Raw genomic sequence first — 17,688 nt, 5'->3', positions numbered from 1 at the left:
GGTTAGAGGACAATTTGTAGAAAACAGCTAGATACATTTTGAAGTGTTGCATGTTGATTCAAGTGGGTCACCAACATGGTAAGTGTAACAACTTTTGTGTTAGTCACTTTTTGTTAAATCACATAAATAGTACTCTTTCATTTCAGAGCCTGGATTTTTTATCCCTGAGGATAATATCCATATCATGTTGAAATCAATAGAACAGGGGACAAACGTTTAGGGTTCTACATTGGGACATCATTAATTAACATACTCCTACTACAATGTTAAAACATTCTACATTGTGACATTATTTCATTGATATCATGAAACAACTCCTTCATATATGTATTTTCTGATATTTGATCTGAGATCTTTTATCCGATTATCTCTGGTCACAGCTATGAGGGTTCTCTCCTGTGTGTGTTCTCTGGTGTTTAGTCAGACGACTAGACTCAGTAAAAAACTCTTCCCATACTGATCACAGCTATTCGGATTCTCTCCTGTGTGTGTTCTCTGGTGTTTAGTCAGACCCCCAGACTCAGTAAAACTCTTCCCACACTGATCACAGCTATATGATTTCTCTCCTGTGTGTGTTCTCTGGTGCACTGTCAGATGGCCAGATTGAACAAAACTCTTCCCACATTGACCACAGCTATAAGGTTTCTCTCCTGTGTGTGTTCTCTGGTGTAGTGTCAGAGTGCTAGATGCAGCAAAACTCTTTCCACATTGATCACAGCTATAAGGTTTATCTCCTGTGTGTGTTCTCTGGTGTAATGTCAGATGGCCAGATTGAACAAAACTCTTCCCACATTGACCACAGCTATAAGGTTTCTCTCCTGTGTGTGTTCTCTGGTGTAGAGTCAGATTGGTTGATGCAGCAAAACTCTTCCCACATTGATCACAACTATAGGGTTTCTCTCCTGTGTGTATTCTCTGGTGCACAGTCAGTTCTCCAGATCGACCAAAACTCTTCCCACATTGATCACAGCTATAAGATTTCTCTCCTGTGTGTGTTATCTTGTGTTGAGTCAGAATGTTAGATGTAATAAAACTCTTCCCACATTGATCACAGCTATAAGGTTTCTCTCCTGTGTGTGTTCTCTGGTGTTTAGTCAGACCCCCAGACTCAGTAAAACTCTTCTCACACTGATCACAGCTATACGGTTTCTCTCCTGTATGTGTTCTCTGGTGTGATGTCAGATTGCCAGATTGAACAAAACTCTTCCCACATTGATCACAGCTATAAGATTTCTCTCCTGTGTGTGTTCTCTGATGAATTTTAATGCCTGATGAGGTGAATCTCTTCCCACAGTCAGAGCAGCAGTGAGTTCTCTTCCCTGTGGGTCTCTGCTGGTGTTTCTTGAGGAGTTCTGATCTGGAGAGACTCTTCTCTGCCTTGTCAGCATCATGATGTTGTTGAGGCTCCCCAGAGGATCCACGACGGTCCCACCTCTCTCCTGTGTGAACGGCAAAGTCAGACAGATGGTTAAAGGCCCACAACAGCAGAAATCCATTGTTTATTTGAGGTAAAAGGTCGTACCCATGAAGTTGTACAACAATTGACGTCTGTTCAATTATTTGACAATTAAGACAGTCAACTTAGCAACAATCATATTTTGTCTTGTTTTCACATTAGTAGTAACTAGAAATAAGTTATTAAAGTTGTTGAAACTCTAAGCAGTGTGCCAGACAACTATTGGTCTCCAATATAGGCCCCTTTCTGTGTTTGCTAAAATTGCAGCACGAGGGCGATGCACACACAATCTGGTTGTAGAAACTCCTCCCTGCTAATGAGGAAACCACTAGTTATGGATGTAGTATATCTGCTAATGAGGAAACCACTAGTTATGGATGTAGTATATCTGCCTGGAGCAAAAATGGTGAGCTAAGATTTTAGTTTTTCACAATGTATTCTGAATATTACAGTGCAAGATCAGGAGTGCTACTCAAGGAAACTCACATTAAGCTCTGTGTCTATTCACTAATTCACCACCGTGGGGGAAAACTCAGGGGAGTTCTCATAGGCTGACAGCAAAAATAGCCTCCATTTACAGGTTGCTTATGAGTGCATTTCACACTACTTTTGGATTATAAATGTAAGGCTCGTTTGAATCTCCTGCTTAATATGTTTGTGTTATTGTCGCAAATCAACTAATTTATACTTAAAAAACACTTCAACCAGTAAAACGCTCTTTAGCTAGCTTTGCCATCAGCCTGAAACTGAGGGTTTGTATGTTTGCATCGAGACGTTCCGCTAATAAATACAAAAACCTTAAAAATGCTATAACTTCAATTTCTCAAACATATGACTATTTTACACCATTTGAAAGATAAGACTAAGTATCTCTGTGTCCAAACAGACTAACAAGACCCCACTGTAAATCAAGCAGACAATAACACTATAAACATCAATTTGTTAGGGATGTTGGATCCAACGTGGAGCACGGCATAACTGTCTTTACCAGAGTAATGAATGAAGAAGCACTTTGGTTGTTGTTGCATGTCCTGATGTTTGTCATGTGACTGTCATTCAGAAAATGATTTCCTGGATCAGCTGATGATAGTTGAACATGTGACTGTAACTAAACAGCTACAGTATTAAGAATTATGTGTAATTATTGAAGAACCACGTTAATGACAGTATCCATTTGGGTGTCGTCAATAAAGTTAAGGTGACTCTCGGATAGAACCACTGGATTTAGCAAACTCTGAAATGATTTAGGATTTCTGTGCCCATGAAAACTGTTTTCCCAGCGTAACATAAGAAGACACTAAATGTTACGTAGTTAGAGAGCATTTCAGAGATCTGAATACAAAAAAACTGTCCGACAGCAAGATCCAGTATTTAAGTTAAAGTTCATCATATGACAAGCTTAACGTTATGACTATAACTACTGTTCCCTGAAGGAGGGAAACTAGGTACAACATACTATTAAATCCTCATGTTATGATTACAACTACTGTTCACTGAAGGAGGGAAACTAGGTACAACATACTATTAAATCCGTGCCTCTCTGGAAGCCCCGCCTTCCACAGGTGATGACCGTGAGGCTCGGATTTATTCCTTAAATTTAATACCGCTCTTCACCGACCCAGGAAGGGGTGGGGCCAAACAGGTGTTGTACCTCGTTTCCCTCCTTCAGGGAAGTGTAATTATAATCAAAGTTACACTCCCTTTCAGTCAGTCAACATCGGTACAACATACTATGGGGAAATACAATCATTCCCCATGCCAACCCAATCGGATACTAAATGAAACGACCCCTGGCAGACCACCCAGACTTTACCCCGCAGTTTTGTCAATTTATTCATTGTCTTTTGTTTGAAACTCCTGTCAATGTTTAGTAAGGACGGGCACCTGATTACACATATAGAAGTAGGATTAATCTACCTGGCCTGTACACAAATGTAGGCCTATAAATGTGCCCATTTGGGGATGTCTGATAGTATTTCAACCTGGTCGAGAATAATTTTTATTTTATTAATACACGTGGGTGGTGTTTATATATGGAAAAATACACATTAGAAATTTTCAACCAATCGATTGGTAGAAACAAAATTAGACTCTTGGTTGGCCAAGATTTATTTTAGTTGGGGACAGCACTAGAAGATGATTTTGGGGCTCCCGAGTGGTGCAGCGGTCTAAGGCACTGCATTTCAGTGCTTGAGGCGTCACTACAGACCCTGGTTCGAATCCTGGCTATATCCCAACCGGCCGTGATTGGGAGTCCCATTGGGAGACACACAATTGGCCAAGCGTCGTCTGTCATTGTAAAAAAGAATTTGTTCTTAACTGACTTGTCTAGTTAAATAAAGTTTACATTTGAAAAATGTAATAAAACATAGAGCATTCAGAAAGTTCAGACCCCTTCCCCTTTTCCACATTTTGTTAAATTACAGCTTTATTCAAATGTTTAAGAGACTGTCGACCAATCATGTTCACATTGTCATGCTGTGACACGCAGTTCCTAAAATACACGTTATAAACTAAGCTAATTGTCCCAAAATCCCTTTTAAAAAGTCAGGGTACGAGTGAGAAACCGTCAAGGCACCAACTTTGAGAAGGTTCTAAAACAAAGGTTTCAAACCAATTCATTGAATGTTATTGAATCATATAAATGTTATTGAATCTAGGTATGTTTCACCCTTAATGTAATTGAATCTAGGTATACAGTTGAAGTCGGAAGTTTACATACACATTAGCCAAATACATTTAAACTCAAGTTTCTCACAATTCCTAACATTTAATCAGAGTGGAAATTCTTCCCTGTCTTAGGTCAAGTAGGATCACCACTTTATTTTAAGAATGTGAAATGTCAAAATAATAGTAGAGAGAATGATTTATTTTAGCTTTTATTTCGTTCATCACATTCACAGTGGGTCAGAAGTTTACATACACTCAATTAGCATTTGGTAGTATTGCCTTTAAATTGTTTAACTTGGGTCAAACGTTTTGGGTAGCCTCCCACAAGCATCCCACAATAAGTTGGGTGAATTTTGGCCCATTCCTCCTGACAGAGATGGTGTAACTGAGTCAGGTTTGTAGGTCTCCTTGCTCGTACACGCTTTTTCAGATCTGCCCACAAATGTTCTATAGGATTGAGGTCAGGGCTTTGTGATGGCCATTCCAATACATTGTTGTCCTTCAGCCATTTTGCCACAACTTTGGAAGTATGCTTGGGGTCATTGTCCATATGGAAGACTCACTTGCAACCAAGCTTTAACTTCCTGACGGATGTCTTGAGATATTGCTTCAATATATCAACATACTTTTCCATCCTCATGATGCCATCTATTTTGTGAACTGCACTAGTCCCTATTGCAGCAAAGCACCCCCACAATATGATGCTGCCACCCCTGTGCTTCACAGTTGGGATGGTGTTCTTCGGCTTGCAAGCCTCCCCCTTTTCCCTCCAAACATAACGATGGTCATTATGGCCAAACAGTTCTATTTTTGTATAATCAGACCAGATGACATTTTTTCAAAATGTACGATCTTTGTCCCCATAAAAAAAGCAAACCGTAGTCTGCAGTTTTGGAGCAGTGGCTTTTTCCTTGGTGAGCGGCCTTTCAGATATAGGACTCGTTTTACTTTGGATATAGATACTTTTGTACCTGTTTCCTCCAGCATCTTCACAAGGTCCTTTGCTGTTGTTCTGGGATTGATTTGCTCTTTTCGCACCAAAGTACGTTAATCTCTAGAAGACAGAACGCGTCTCTATCCTGAGCGGTATGACAGCTGCGTGGTCCCATGGTGTTTATACTTGCGTACTATTGTTTGTACAGATGAACGTGGTACCTTCAGGCGTTTGGAAATTGCTCCCAAGGATGACCCAGACTGAGGTCTTGGCTGATTTCTTTTGATATTCCCATGATGTCAAGCAAAGAGGCACCGAGTTTGAAGGTATGCCTTGAAACACATCCACAGGTACACCTCCAATTGACTCAAATGATGTCAATTAGCCTATCAGAAGCTTCTAAAGCCATGGCATAATTCTCTGGAATTCTCCAAGCTGTTTAAAGGCACAGTCAACTTAGTGTATGTAAACTTCAAACCCACTGGAATTGTGATTCAGTGAATTATAAGTGAAATAATCTGTCTGTAAACAACTGTTGAAAAAATTACTTGTGTCATGCACAAAGTAGATGTCCTAACCGACTTGCCAAAATTACAGTTAGTTAACAAGAAATGTGTGGAGTGGTTGAAAAACGAGTTTTAATGACGCCAACATAAGTGTATGTAAACTTCCAATTTGACAACAATTTCGGACAACAATTTGACCCCCACAGCAAATCTTAACTGCCAATTATAGAATATACTATATAGCCTTGAAATCAGGTTAAAACTATAATTTTGACCTCATGGGTGGCCAGTCCTTGTATTTATAGTGTAGTCAATTCAGGCGGTAGCCCTGAGCTGGACTCAAACCTGGGTCCAGCAACTGTCAAGCCAACATCTTATAACTGTTACACCAAGATGTCTGAACTTCTTGACAAGGTCGCTAGGTTTTGGATTAAGGTTGATACAATAGCTTTCTCTATGAATTTGAGAGTGGTTACATTTCTCCAGCCCCCATCCCTCAGCTGTTTACCAAACCAAGTCTCTGGACAGCCATTTTGTTTCTGTTTAAAACTAGGTTGCCCCTTTAAACAAGCCACACAACAATCAATCAATCTGCAGTTGAAACAATAACAAAGTTGTAATTCCATCACTGTCTTGGTAATAAGATGGGTCTGGAGAAATGTAACTACTCTCAAATTCATAGACAGACCTATGGATGCAAGGACTGACCATCCATGATATCAACATAGTTTTAACCATGTTGAGGCTATACAGTGTTGGTTTACATTGTTTCTAAACATTGGAGTAAAAAAAAGCTTATTTGGGGTTCTGATGGGGTACAACAGTTGAACTAAGCTCATGAGGCATGTGTTATATTCTTCAAGAATCAATGGTTATAAATAAATAATTTAAAGTCTAAATATGGATGTAGCTATTGCAGATTTCGCGTTAACACCAAACATCAGTTCAACAACTGCAGAGTTTGTGCCTCTGTATTTAAGACAGTACTTACTAGTGTTAATCAGGGAACGGTTTCTCAAAACCATCTTATGGCTAAGTTCATCGTTAGAACCAATGGACGCCTTAAGATGCGTTTGGGAAACCGGGCCCAGATGTCCCGTTTCCTCCTCTTCTTCCACCTCCTTTTTGGATGTGACAGTCATCTCCACCTCCTCCTCTTTCACTCCAAAAACTGCATCCTCCTCCTCTTTCACTCTGAACGCATCTTCCTCTTCTTTAACTGAAACGTCTTTCTCTTCTTCTTTCACAGTAACAGCCTCACCCTCTACTTTTTGTTTAGCAGCTCATTTGAGTTAGCCTGCACTGTAGCTAGTTAGCTATTAAGACAGTACTTACTAGTGTTATTCAAGGGCCAGTTTCCCAAAACCATCTTATGGCTAAGTTCACCGTTAGAATCATTGCACGCCTTAATATGAGTTTGGGAAACCAGGCCCAGAAATCCAGTTTCCTCCTCCTTTCACGGTAACAGCTTCACCCTCCACTTGTTTTTGTATTGTAACATCTTTCTCTTCCTCCTCCTCTTTCATGACAGCTTCTTTCTCCGTCCAGCAGACCTCCTCTTCTTTATCAGGAGGAGAGTAACTTAGTGAACTCATGGTCGGGGATGTTAGCTAGCTAGCATTAGCGACTAGCCTAGTTCTAAGCTAACTTAGCAAACCAGCTAGCTGACAAACAACGTAAATATATAATTAAATGGGCCAACAAGTACATACGACAGAAGTATGTTTAATACACAGCGACTAATATACACCAAAACAGTGTAAAGAGCGTGAATGTTGTAGCTATGTTTGCTAGAAAGCTACCGAGGTGTCTGACTAGCTGTTGTTGTTGAAGGAGCGTCCCGTCCACTAGATTATACGTCACACTGGCAGCATCGCCTGAACCTAAAAGACGCACATCGCCATCTGCTGACTGGAGGGCAACGCAGTTGAGGAACCAAACGTTTATTTTTCATTTATTTCAGAAAAGTTTAATATTATATTAAGTCGTTCAAAGAGAAGCATGTGTTGATTGATTTGTGTTTAATGAGTGAGAATTTAAAACAAACTTTACACCCACTACATATTCTCATTGAACCATACTTATGACATGGATCATTTTGACCCCAGAGGCATATCTTTTATCATAGCCAAAATGTGGTTTATTCAATTCTTCCAAATTTTCATGACTTTGTCAATCAACTTGTTCTTAATAAATCTATATCATGGTTTAGTGTTTCTGTATCAATATGGACTTTTAACAAATTCAAATCCTTTGGAGTCATTTTGACCCCAGCCAAAAGCATCTTTGATAAATAGGATGTTTATTTCAAATCAAAATCACATTTTATTGGTCACATACACGTGTTTAGCAGATGTTATTGTGGGTGTAGTGAAATGCTTGTGTTTCTAGCTTCGACAGTGCAGTAATATCAAATAAGTAATATCTAACAATTTCACGACATATACCCAATACACACAAATCTAAGTATTTGAATCTAGGTTTCTCTGTAGACATGATCCATCCCACCAGAGGGTGGAGGGGCTCCTGTAACAGTGGTTTTAACCAGATAGACACCTGCAGACACACATTATAGTGCCTCCCATGTACTCTCCTAAGATTGGACTCTTCTATACCACGTATCACATGACTGTGTACAAAACTGCAAGGGGTATACAGTGCATTCATTAAGTATTCAGACCCCTTCACTTTTTAAACATTTAGTTACATTACAGCCTTATTCTAAAGTTGAATAATTTTATAATTGAATAATCAATACCCCATAATGACATCACAATAACCCATAATGAGAAAACAAAATCATTTTTTTAAAAACGTTTTTCCAAATGTATTTACTTAAGTATTCAGACCCTTTGCTATGAGACTCGAAATTGAGCTCAGATGCATCCTGATTCAATTGATCTTCCTTGAAATGTTTCTACAACTTGATTGGAGTCCACTTGTGGTAAATTCAATTGATTAGACATGATTAGGAAAGGCACACAACTGTCTATATAAGGTCCCACAGTTGACAGTGCATGTCAGAACAAAAACCAAGCCATGAGGTCAAAGGAATTGTCCATATTGCTCTGAGACAGGATTGTGTCGAGGCACAGATCTGGGGAAGGGTACCAAAAAATGTCTTCAGCATTGAAGGTCCCCAAGAACACAGTGGCCTCCATCATTCTTATATGGAAGAAGTTTGGAACCACCAAGACTCTTTGTAGAGCTGGGCGCCAGGCCAAACTGAGAAATCGGGGGAGAAGGGCATTGGTCAGGGAGGTGAACAAGAACCCGATGTTCACTCTGACAGAGCTCCAGAGTTTCTCTGTGGAGATGGGAGAACCTTCCAGAAGGACAACCATCTCTGCAGCACTCCAGCAATCAGGCCTTAATGTATCAATGATTAAATTGTCCAAATGTATTTCAATGGACAATTCAGTGAACTGTTCTGTGAAAGGTGTTGGCTAGAGATGACATGCAGGAGCTTGCAGGGATTTGTAGTCTTGCATGTCGTCTACTTTGATGCTAATTAGCATTTTCGAATCCGAGAGTAAAGAGAGACAAATATATTGATACAAGTATTTGTATTTATTATGGATCCCCATTAGTTCCTGCCAAGGCAGCAGCTACTCTTCCTGGGGTTAATTATGGATCCCCATTAGTTCCTGTCAAGGCAGCAGCTGCTCTTCCTGGGGTTTATTATGGATCCCCATTAGTTCCTGCCAAGGCAGCAGCTACTCTTCCTGGGGTTTATTATGGATCCCCGTTAGTTCCTGTCAAGGCAGCAGCTACTCTTCCTGGGGTTTATTATGGATACCCATTAGTTCCTGCCAAGGCAGCAGCTACTCTTCCTGGGGTTTATTATGGATCCCTATTAGTTCCTGTCAAGGCAGCAGCTACTCTTCCTGGGGTTTATTAAGGATCCCCATTAGTTCCTGTCAAGGCAGCAGCTACTCTTCCTGGGGTTTATTATGGATCCCCATTAGATCCTGCCAAGGCAGCAGCTACTCTTCCTGGGGTTAATTATGGATCCCCATTAGTTCCTGTCAAGGCAGCAGCTACTCTTCCTGGGGTTTATTATGTATCCCCATTAGATCCTGCCAAGGCAGCAGCTACTACTCATTGTTACACCATGTAGGAGCAGTATAGACCTAGTCTGTTCATTACATACATCTACATGATGTATTGTTACACCATGTAGGAGCAGTATAGACCTAGGCTGTTCATTATATACATCTACATGATGTATTGTTACACCATGTAGGAGCAGTATAGACCTAGTCTGTTCATTATATACATCTACATGATGTATTGTTACACCATGTAGGAGCAGTATAGACCTAGTCTGTTCATTATATACATCTGCATGATGTATTGTTACACCAACAAAATTAAGGAAAATTATATTATTTTATAGTAACACAAAACGCAGAGAAAGAGATTTAGTTTAACACGTAATTCTCAAAAGGTCTGAATTATTGCTACCCATGTTGATTTGTGCCCAATTTACAATTTCTTTGTTGATGTGTCTTGCTGGAAGATCCACTTATGGCCAAGATTCAGCCTCCTAGCAGAGAGGTAACCAGGTTTTGGGCTAAAATATCCTGGTAGTGGGTAAAGATTATTTATTTATTTTATACAGTATTTTTTGCTCTTCTTTATCAAGGGTATCAATAACTAGGTGCTTATTTTGACATCTAGTTATTTGACTGAATCAGAAATACAGATGTGGAGTCGATGTAGTTTGATTTAAATTCTCATAAACAAATCTGAACTAATCAAACAACACTTGTTGCTCTTTGTACGTGTTAATAATAATATTATTATTTAATGGAGAGAGAAAAAACGTTTCGCTAAACTGCTTTATAATATTATAATTACTTGAAGAATAAAAAAAGTTGTCCCTCCTCAACTGCGTTTCCTCCCTCCAGACAGCAGATGGCGATATGTGTCTTTCAGGCGATGTTTCTAGTGTGACGTATAATCTAGTGGACGGAACGCTTCTTCAACAACTGCAGCCACCTCGGTAGCTCGCTAGCCGACAAAGTCTGAACATTCAAGTTCTTTAGACAATTTCGTGGTTTATTTGCTACTATGATTTAAACATACTTATGTGTAAACAACTAGCTACCCCATTTAATTTAATATTTACGATGTAAGTCAACTATCTGGCTGGTTAAGTTAGCACTAGTCTAGTCGCTAATGCTAACTAGCTATTATCCCCGACCATGAATTCACTAAACTACTCTCCTCCTGTTAAAGAGGAGGAGGTCTGCTGGACGGAGAAAGAAGGTCTGGTGAAAGAGGAGGAGGAAGAGGAGGCTGTTACAATACAAAAACAAGTAGAGGGTGAAGCTGTTACCGTGAAAGAAGAAGAGAAAGACGTTACAGTGAAAGAAGAGGAAGATGCAGTTTTTGGAGTGGAGGATGAAGTGAAAGAAGATGAAGACGTTTTTGGAATGAAGGATGAAGAGGGGGAGATTACTGTCACATTAGAGGAGGACGAAGAAGAGAAGACTGGAGATCTGATTAACACCAGTAAATACAGTGAGTACTATCTTATAAAACAGGGACATTGATCTGATTAACACCAGTAAATACAGTGAGTACTATCTAATAAAACAGGGACATTGATCTGATTAACACCAGTAAATACAGTGAGTACTATCTAATAAAACAGGGACATTGATCTGATTAACACCAGTAAATACAGTGAGTACCATCTTATAAAACAGGGACATTGATCTGATTAACACCAGTAAATACAGTGAGTACTATCTAATAAAACAGGGACACAAACTCTGCAGTTGTTGAACTAATGTGTGATTTTTAAAAGGGCATTCTACACTTGAATATGTTTTTGTACTGTATGAATTGTCCATGACGCCCTACAGTGATTTTGTAAAAAACTTTTCCTGTTGAAAATTGATATAATAATAAATGAAAACAACTTAACTTTATTGACAACACCCAAATGGATACTGTCATTAACGCGGTTCTTCAATAATTACACATAATACTTAATACTGTAGCTGTTTAGTTACAGTCACATGTTCAACTATCATCAGCTGATACAGGAAATAATTTTCTGAATGACAGTCACATGACAAACATTGCATTTACATTTTAGTCATTTAGCAGACGCTCTTATCCAGAGCGACTTACAGTAGTGAATGCATACATTTCATACATTTTATTTTTTTGTAAAAGATTTTTTGTACTGGTCCCCCGTGGGAATCGAACCCACAACCCTGACGTTGCAAACACCATGCTCTACCATCTGAGCCACACGGGACACACGGCATGCAACCACAACCAAAGTGCTTCTTCATTCATTACTCTGGTAAAGACAGTTATGCCGTGCTCCACGTTGGATCCAACATCCCTAACAAATTGATGTTTATAATGTTTTATTGTCTGGTTGATTTATAGTAGGGTCTCGTTAGTCTGTTTGGACACAGAGATACTTAGCTCATAATGTGTAGAGAACTGTTCCTTGATGGATAGGCTACTGTACAACACACAGAGCTATTTTCCTATATTCAGGACATTTAGAATGGCAACACATTACAGAATAGCCTAGTGGGATTATTCACAAAATTATCTGGTGATCAGGTTATGAAATGTCACGACAGACATTTTAGTTTCCATGATTCACTTGAAATATTTAATATATAGTCCTAGGTCTATGTTGTTAGGTGAAGTTATGGGTCCTACAGTAGGTCTATGTTGTTGTTAGTTGAAGTTATGGGTCCTACAGTAGGTCTATGTTATTGTTAGGTGAAGTTATGGGTCCTACAGTAGGTCTATGTTGTTGTTAGGTGAAGTTATGGGTCCTACAGTAGGTCTGTGTTGTTGTTAGGTGAAGTTATGGGTCCTACAGTAAGTCTATGTTGTTGTTAGGTGAAGTTATGGGTCCTACAGTAGGTCTATGTTGTTGTTAGGTGAAGTTGTGGGTCCTACAGTAGGTCTATGTTATTGTTAGGTGAAGTTATGGGTCCTACAGTAGGTCTATGTTATTGTTAGGTGAAGTTATGGGCCAATTTGTTAAACACTTGGTGTACAAACCCTTATTGTCAGCTTGATGGCAAAGCTAGCCAAAGAGCATTTTACTAGTTGAAGTGTTTTTTTAAGTATAAAGCAGTTGATTTGCGACAATAACACAAACATATTAAGCAGGTGATTCAAGCGAGTCTTACAGTTATAATCCAAAAGTAGTGTGAAATGCACTCATAATCAACCTGTAAATGGAGGCTTTATTTACTGTCAGCCTATGAGAACTCCCCTGAGTTTTCCCCCACGGTGGTGAATTAGTGAATAGACACAGAGCTTAATGTGAGTTTCCTTGAGTAGCTCTCCGGATCTTGCGCTCTAATATTCAGAATGCTTTGTGAAAAACTAAAATCTTTGTTCACTATTTTTGCTCCATGCAGATATTCTACATCCATAACTAGTGGTTTCCTCATTACCAGATATACTACATCCATAACTAGTGGTTTCCTCATTACCAGATATACTACATCCATAACTAGTGGTTTCCTCATTACCAGATATACTACATCCATAACTAGTGGTTTCCTCATTACCAGATATACTACATCCATAACTAGTGGTTTCCTCATTAGCAGATATACTACATCCATAACTAGTGGTTTCCTCATTACCAGATATACTACATCCATAACTAGTGGTTTCCTCATTACCAGATATACTACATCCATAACTAGTGGTTTCCTCATTACCAGATATACTACATCCATAACTAGTGGTTTCCTCATTACCAGATATACTACATCCATAACTAGTGGTTTCCTCATTACCAGATATACTACATCAATAACTAGTGGTTTCCTCATTAGCAGATATACTACATCCAAAACTAATGGTTTCCTCATTACCAGATATACTACATCCATAACTAGTGGTTTCCTCATTAGCAGATTTACTACATCCATAACTAGTGGTTTCCTCATTACCAGATATACTACATCCATAACTAGTGGTTTCCTCATTAGCAGATTTACTACATCCATAACTAGTGGTTTCCTCATTACCAGATATACTACATCCATAACTAGTGGTTTCCTCATTAGCAGGGAGGAGTTTCTGCAATCAAATTGTGTGTGCTTTGCCCTCGTGCTGAAAGGACCTATATTGGAGACCAATAGTTGTCTGGCACACTGCTTAGGATTTCAACAACTTTAATAACTTATTTCTAGTTACTACTAATGTGAAAATAAGACTAAATATGACTTGTTGCTAACTTGACTGTCTTAATTGTCAAATAATTTAACAGATATGAATTGTTGTACAACTTCATGGGTATGCTCTAGGCATCACCTCAAATAAACAGTCCCAGACCTGCAGACCTGCTGTTTTCAACTCTCTAGAGACAGCAGGAGCGGTAGATATACTCTCAATGATCAGCTATGAAAAGCCAACTGACGTTTACTCCTGGGGTCCTGACCTGTTGCACCCTCGACAACTACTGTGATTATTATTATTTGACCATGCTGGTCATTTATGAACAATTTAACATCTTGGCCATATTCTGTTATAATCTCCACCCGGCACAGCCAGAAGAGGACTGGCCACCCCTCATAGCCTGGTTCCTCTCTAGGTTTCTTCCTAGGTTTTGGCCTTTCTAGGGAGTTTTTCCTAGCCACCGTGCTTCTACACCTGCATTGCTCGCTGTTTGGGGTTTTAGGCTGGGTTTCTGTACAGCACTTTGTGACATCAGCTGATGTAAGAAGGGCTTTATAAATACATTTGATTTGATTTCTGCTGTTGTGGGTCTTTAACCGTCTGTCTGACTTTGTCATTCACACAGGAGAGAGACGTGACTATCGGGGATCCTCTGGGGAGCCTCAACAACATCATGATGCTGAAGAGGCAGAGAAAAGTCTCTCCAGATCAGAACTCCTAAAGAAACACCAGCAGAGACCCACAGGGAAGAAATCTAACTGCTGCTCTGGCTGTGGGAAACGATTCAACACTTCATCAGACCTTAAAATACATCAAAGAATTCACACTGGAGAGAAACCTTACAGCTGTGATCAATGTGGGAAGAGATTTACCAGATCTAGCTATCTCACTATACATCAGAGAATACACACAGGAGAGAAACCATATAGCTGTGATCAATGTGGAAAGAGTTTCGGTGCATCTGGCTGTCTGACAAAACACCAGAGAACACACACAGGAGAGAAACCTTATAGCTGTAGTCAATGTGGAAAGAGTTTCTGTATATCTGGCTCTCTGACTGAACACCAGAGAACACACACAGGAGAGAAATCTTATAGCTGTGATCAATGTGGGAAGAGTTTTTCTCGGCAATACAGCCTGATAGTACACCAGCGGACACACACAGGAGAGAAACCTTATAGCTGTGATCAATGTGGGAAGAGTTTTACTACATCTAGCTATCTAACTATACACCAGAGAACACACACAGGAGAGAAACCTTATATCTGTGACCAATGTGGGAAGAGTTTTTCTACATCTAGCAATCTAACTATACACCAGAGAACACACCCAGGAGAGAAACTTTATAGCTGTAGTCAGTGTGGGAAGCGTTTTACTTGGCTAAACAACCTAATATCACACCAGAGAACACACACAGGAGAGAAAGCTTATAGCTGTACTCAATGTGGGAAGAGTTTTACTCATTCAACCAGCCTGATATCACACCAGAGAACACACACAGGAGAGAAACCTTATAGCTGTGGTCAATGTGGGATGAGTTTTACTCATTCAACCAGCCTGACATCACACCAGCGGACACACACAGGAGAGAAATCTCATAGCTGTAATCAATGTGGGAAGAGATACTCTAATAAAAAATCTCTGACTAAACATCAGAAAATACATGGAGTTGTTTCATGATATCAATGAAATAATGTAAAATGTTTTTAATATTGTGGAAGTATTTTAGTAACGTCACAATATAGAATGTTTTAACATTGTAGTAGCAGTATTTTAAGGAATGTCAGAATGTAGAACCCTAAACGTTTGGCTACTGTTCAGTTGATATTAGCCTGAGTGGAAAGAAAAATCCAGGCTCTGAATTGAAAGAGTACTATTTATGTGATTTAACAAAAAGTGACTAACAAAAATAGAGTTGTGTTACACTTACCACGTTGGTGACCCACTGGAATCACAATGCAACACTTCAAAATGTATCTAGCTGTTTACCACGTTGGTGACCCACTGGAATCACAATGCAACACTCCAAAATGTATCTAGCTGTTTACCACGTTGGTGACCCACTGGAATCACAATGCAACACTCCAAAATGTATCTAGCTGTTTACCACGTTGGTGACCCACTGGAATCACAATGCAACACTTCAAAATGTAGCTAGCTGTTTACCACGTTGGTGACCCACTGGAATCACAATGCAACACTTCAAAATGTAGCTAGCTGTTTACCACGTTGGTGACCCACTGGAATCACAATGCAACACTTCAAAATGTTTTCAATATATCCCAAACTGTTTCTACATATTGGTTATTGATTTGGAGACGTTAAAACTGTGTTTTGTCATTGCGCTATTCCCATTTATCAAAATGTAATTCAAAAGACGTTGAAAATAAGACTATGCCCGACGTCCAATATATGTTCGCTTGTAGTTCAAAGTGAAAGTTGAAAAGATGTATTTTCGGGTCGTTCTTTCAATGACTTGAAAACAACTTAATTTCAAGGTACTTGCAGCCTATACATAAGGACGCAGTATAATAAATTGGTCTATAATTTTTTTTTAAATTACAATCTTACATCACTTCAGTATTTATTTACAACATCCAAGTGCTATATGTCTTTATTCCACTTCTGAAGAAGCATGATTCAAATCACCTCATATTTCAAACATTCAGCCTGACAAAAGATACGTTTTATTATTCCATGCCTCACCCTTAAGTTAATTATTGCCAATACATATTAACCAAGGTGTGTACATTTGCTTTCATATTTCATATTTACAATTCATGTAACATTTAGAAATCATAATTATTTATGCAACCAACTGACCATTTTTGGGTACAATTATATTGACATCATTATCCTGCTTTTAGAATATCAGGGTTCATTCTGATGTGCCAACCCAAATGTACTGGAGCATGACATTGGGGACTGGGCCCCGATCCAACAACATGCCTATCGAGATATTGCAGGAGTTTGCTCTTGAAATCAGACATGACTAATACAATTTGATTTTTGTTTGGGCTCGTTCCAAGGGGACGAGAGTTCTAGAAGCTAGTGAGTTTTAGGAAGAGGAGAGTTCTAGAATCTAGTGAGTTTTCCGAAGATGAGAGTTCTAGAAGCTAGTGAGTTTTAGGATTCTATAGAAAGAAAAAGGAGAAAAATTATATGATTGTATATTATTATTTAGAAGTACGTGTTTTTTCTTGTTTTTAATTGTTGACAGCAAGTTGTTTTCTGTTGGTGGTGAGCAAACTTGTCCAACAAAAATATAGGATATATTTGTTGTCATAAGGGGGAAGGTGCTACATGCTTTGGTTTTTCCATTTATGTTTTGAGGTTGGACTTTAGCACGTCTAGCTCGTTAGCACGTCTAGCTCGTTAGCACGTCTAGCTCGTTAGCACGTCTAGCTCGTTAGCACGTCTAGCTCGTTAGCACGTCTAGCTCGTTAGCACGTCTAGCTCGTTAGCACGTAGGACGCACTGATTGGTGTCACCTCGTTAGTCAGTATGTGTTACACCTGTGCTGGCTTGTCCATCTCGTTAGTGGGAAGGTGTTTCACCTGAGCTGGTCCAGGTTCTATTTAAGAGTGTCTGGCCCAGTGCTCCAGTTGTCTTGATACATGTGGAGAGTCGACACCTTTAGTTGCGCCACCTTTTTGGTTTGCTTCCTGTCTTTAAGTTTGGTGTGGGTTTTTATTTTGTTTGTCTCTTCTTGGGCAGATTTAGTGGGTCTCATGGTGGGTGTCTTTTAGGTCCCAGTTGTTGTTACTAGTCAACTTTCAGTGGACACCCCCATAGTGTCTATCAGAACCCCTTCTAAAACCCCACCCGTTTAGTTGTGGTTGTTGTCAGTGACTCTGTTAGTTCCTCTTCTGTTTGAGCAACATTTTAGATTTTTTCTTGCTGGGGAACATAACAACAAACAATGTAGTAAAACA

General features: G+C 39.3%; 1 protein-coding gene across 1 annotated transcript in view; it reads left to right on the top strand.

Annotated features, from left to right (window-relative positions):
* LOC115186519 (gastrula zinc finger protein XlCGF17.1-like) overlaps nt 1–15,220 on the top strand; it is a gene marked incomplete at its 3' end in the record, with an annotated part of 41,041 nt that extends 25,821 nt beyond the window's left edge. The window contains exon 5 of the mRNA XM_029746137.1: nt 14,437–15,220. Coding sequence (XP_029601997.1) covers nt 14,437–15,220 — 784 coding nt within the window. The remainder of the gene's footprint in view (nt 1–14,436) is intronic.
* Nucleotides 15,221–17,688: the final 2,468 nt, after the last annotated feature.

Source organism: Salmo trutta, unplaced genomic scaffold (genome assembly GCF_901001165.1).
Source record: "Salmo trutta unplaced genomic scaffold, fSalTru1.1, whole genome shotgun sequence".
Lineage (NCBI taxonomy): Eukaryota > Metazoa > Chordata > Actinopteri > Salmoniformes > Salmonidae > Salmo > Salmo trutta.
This window is presented reverse-complemented; position numbering and strand designations above follow the sequence as displayed.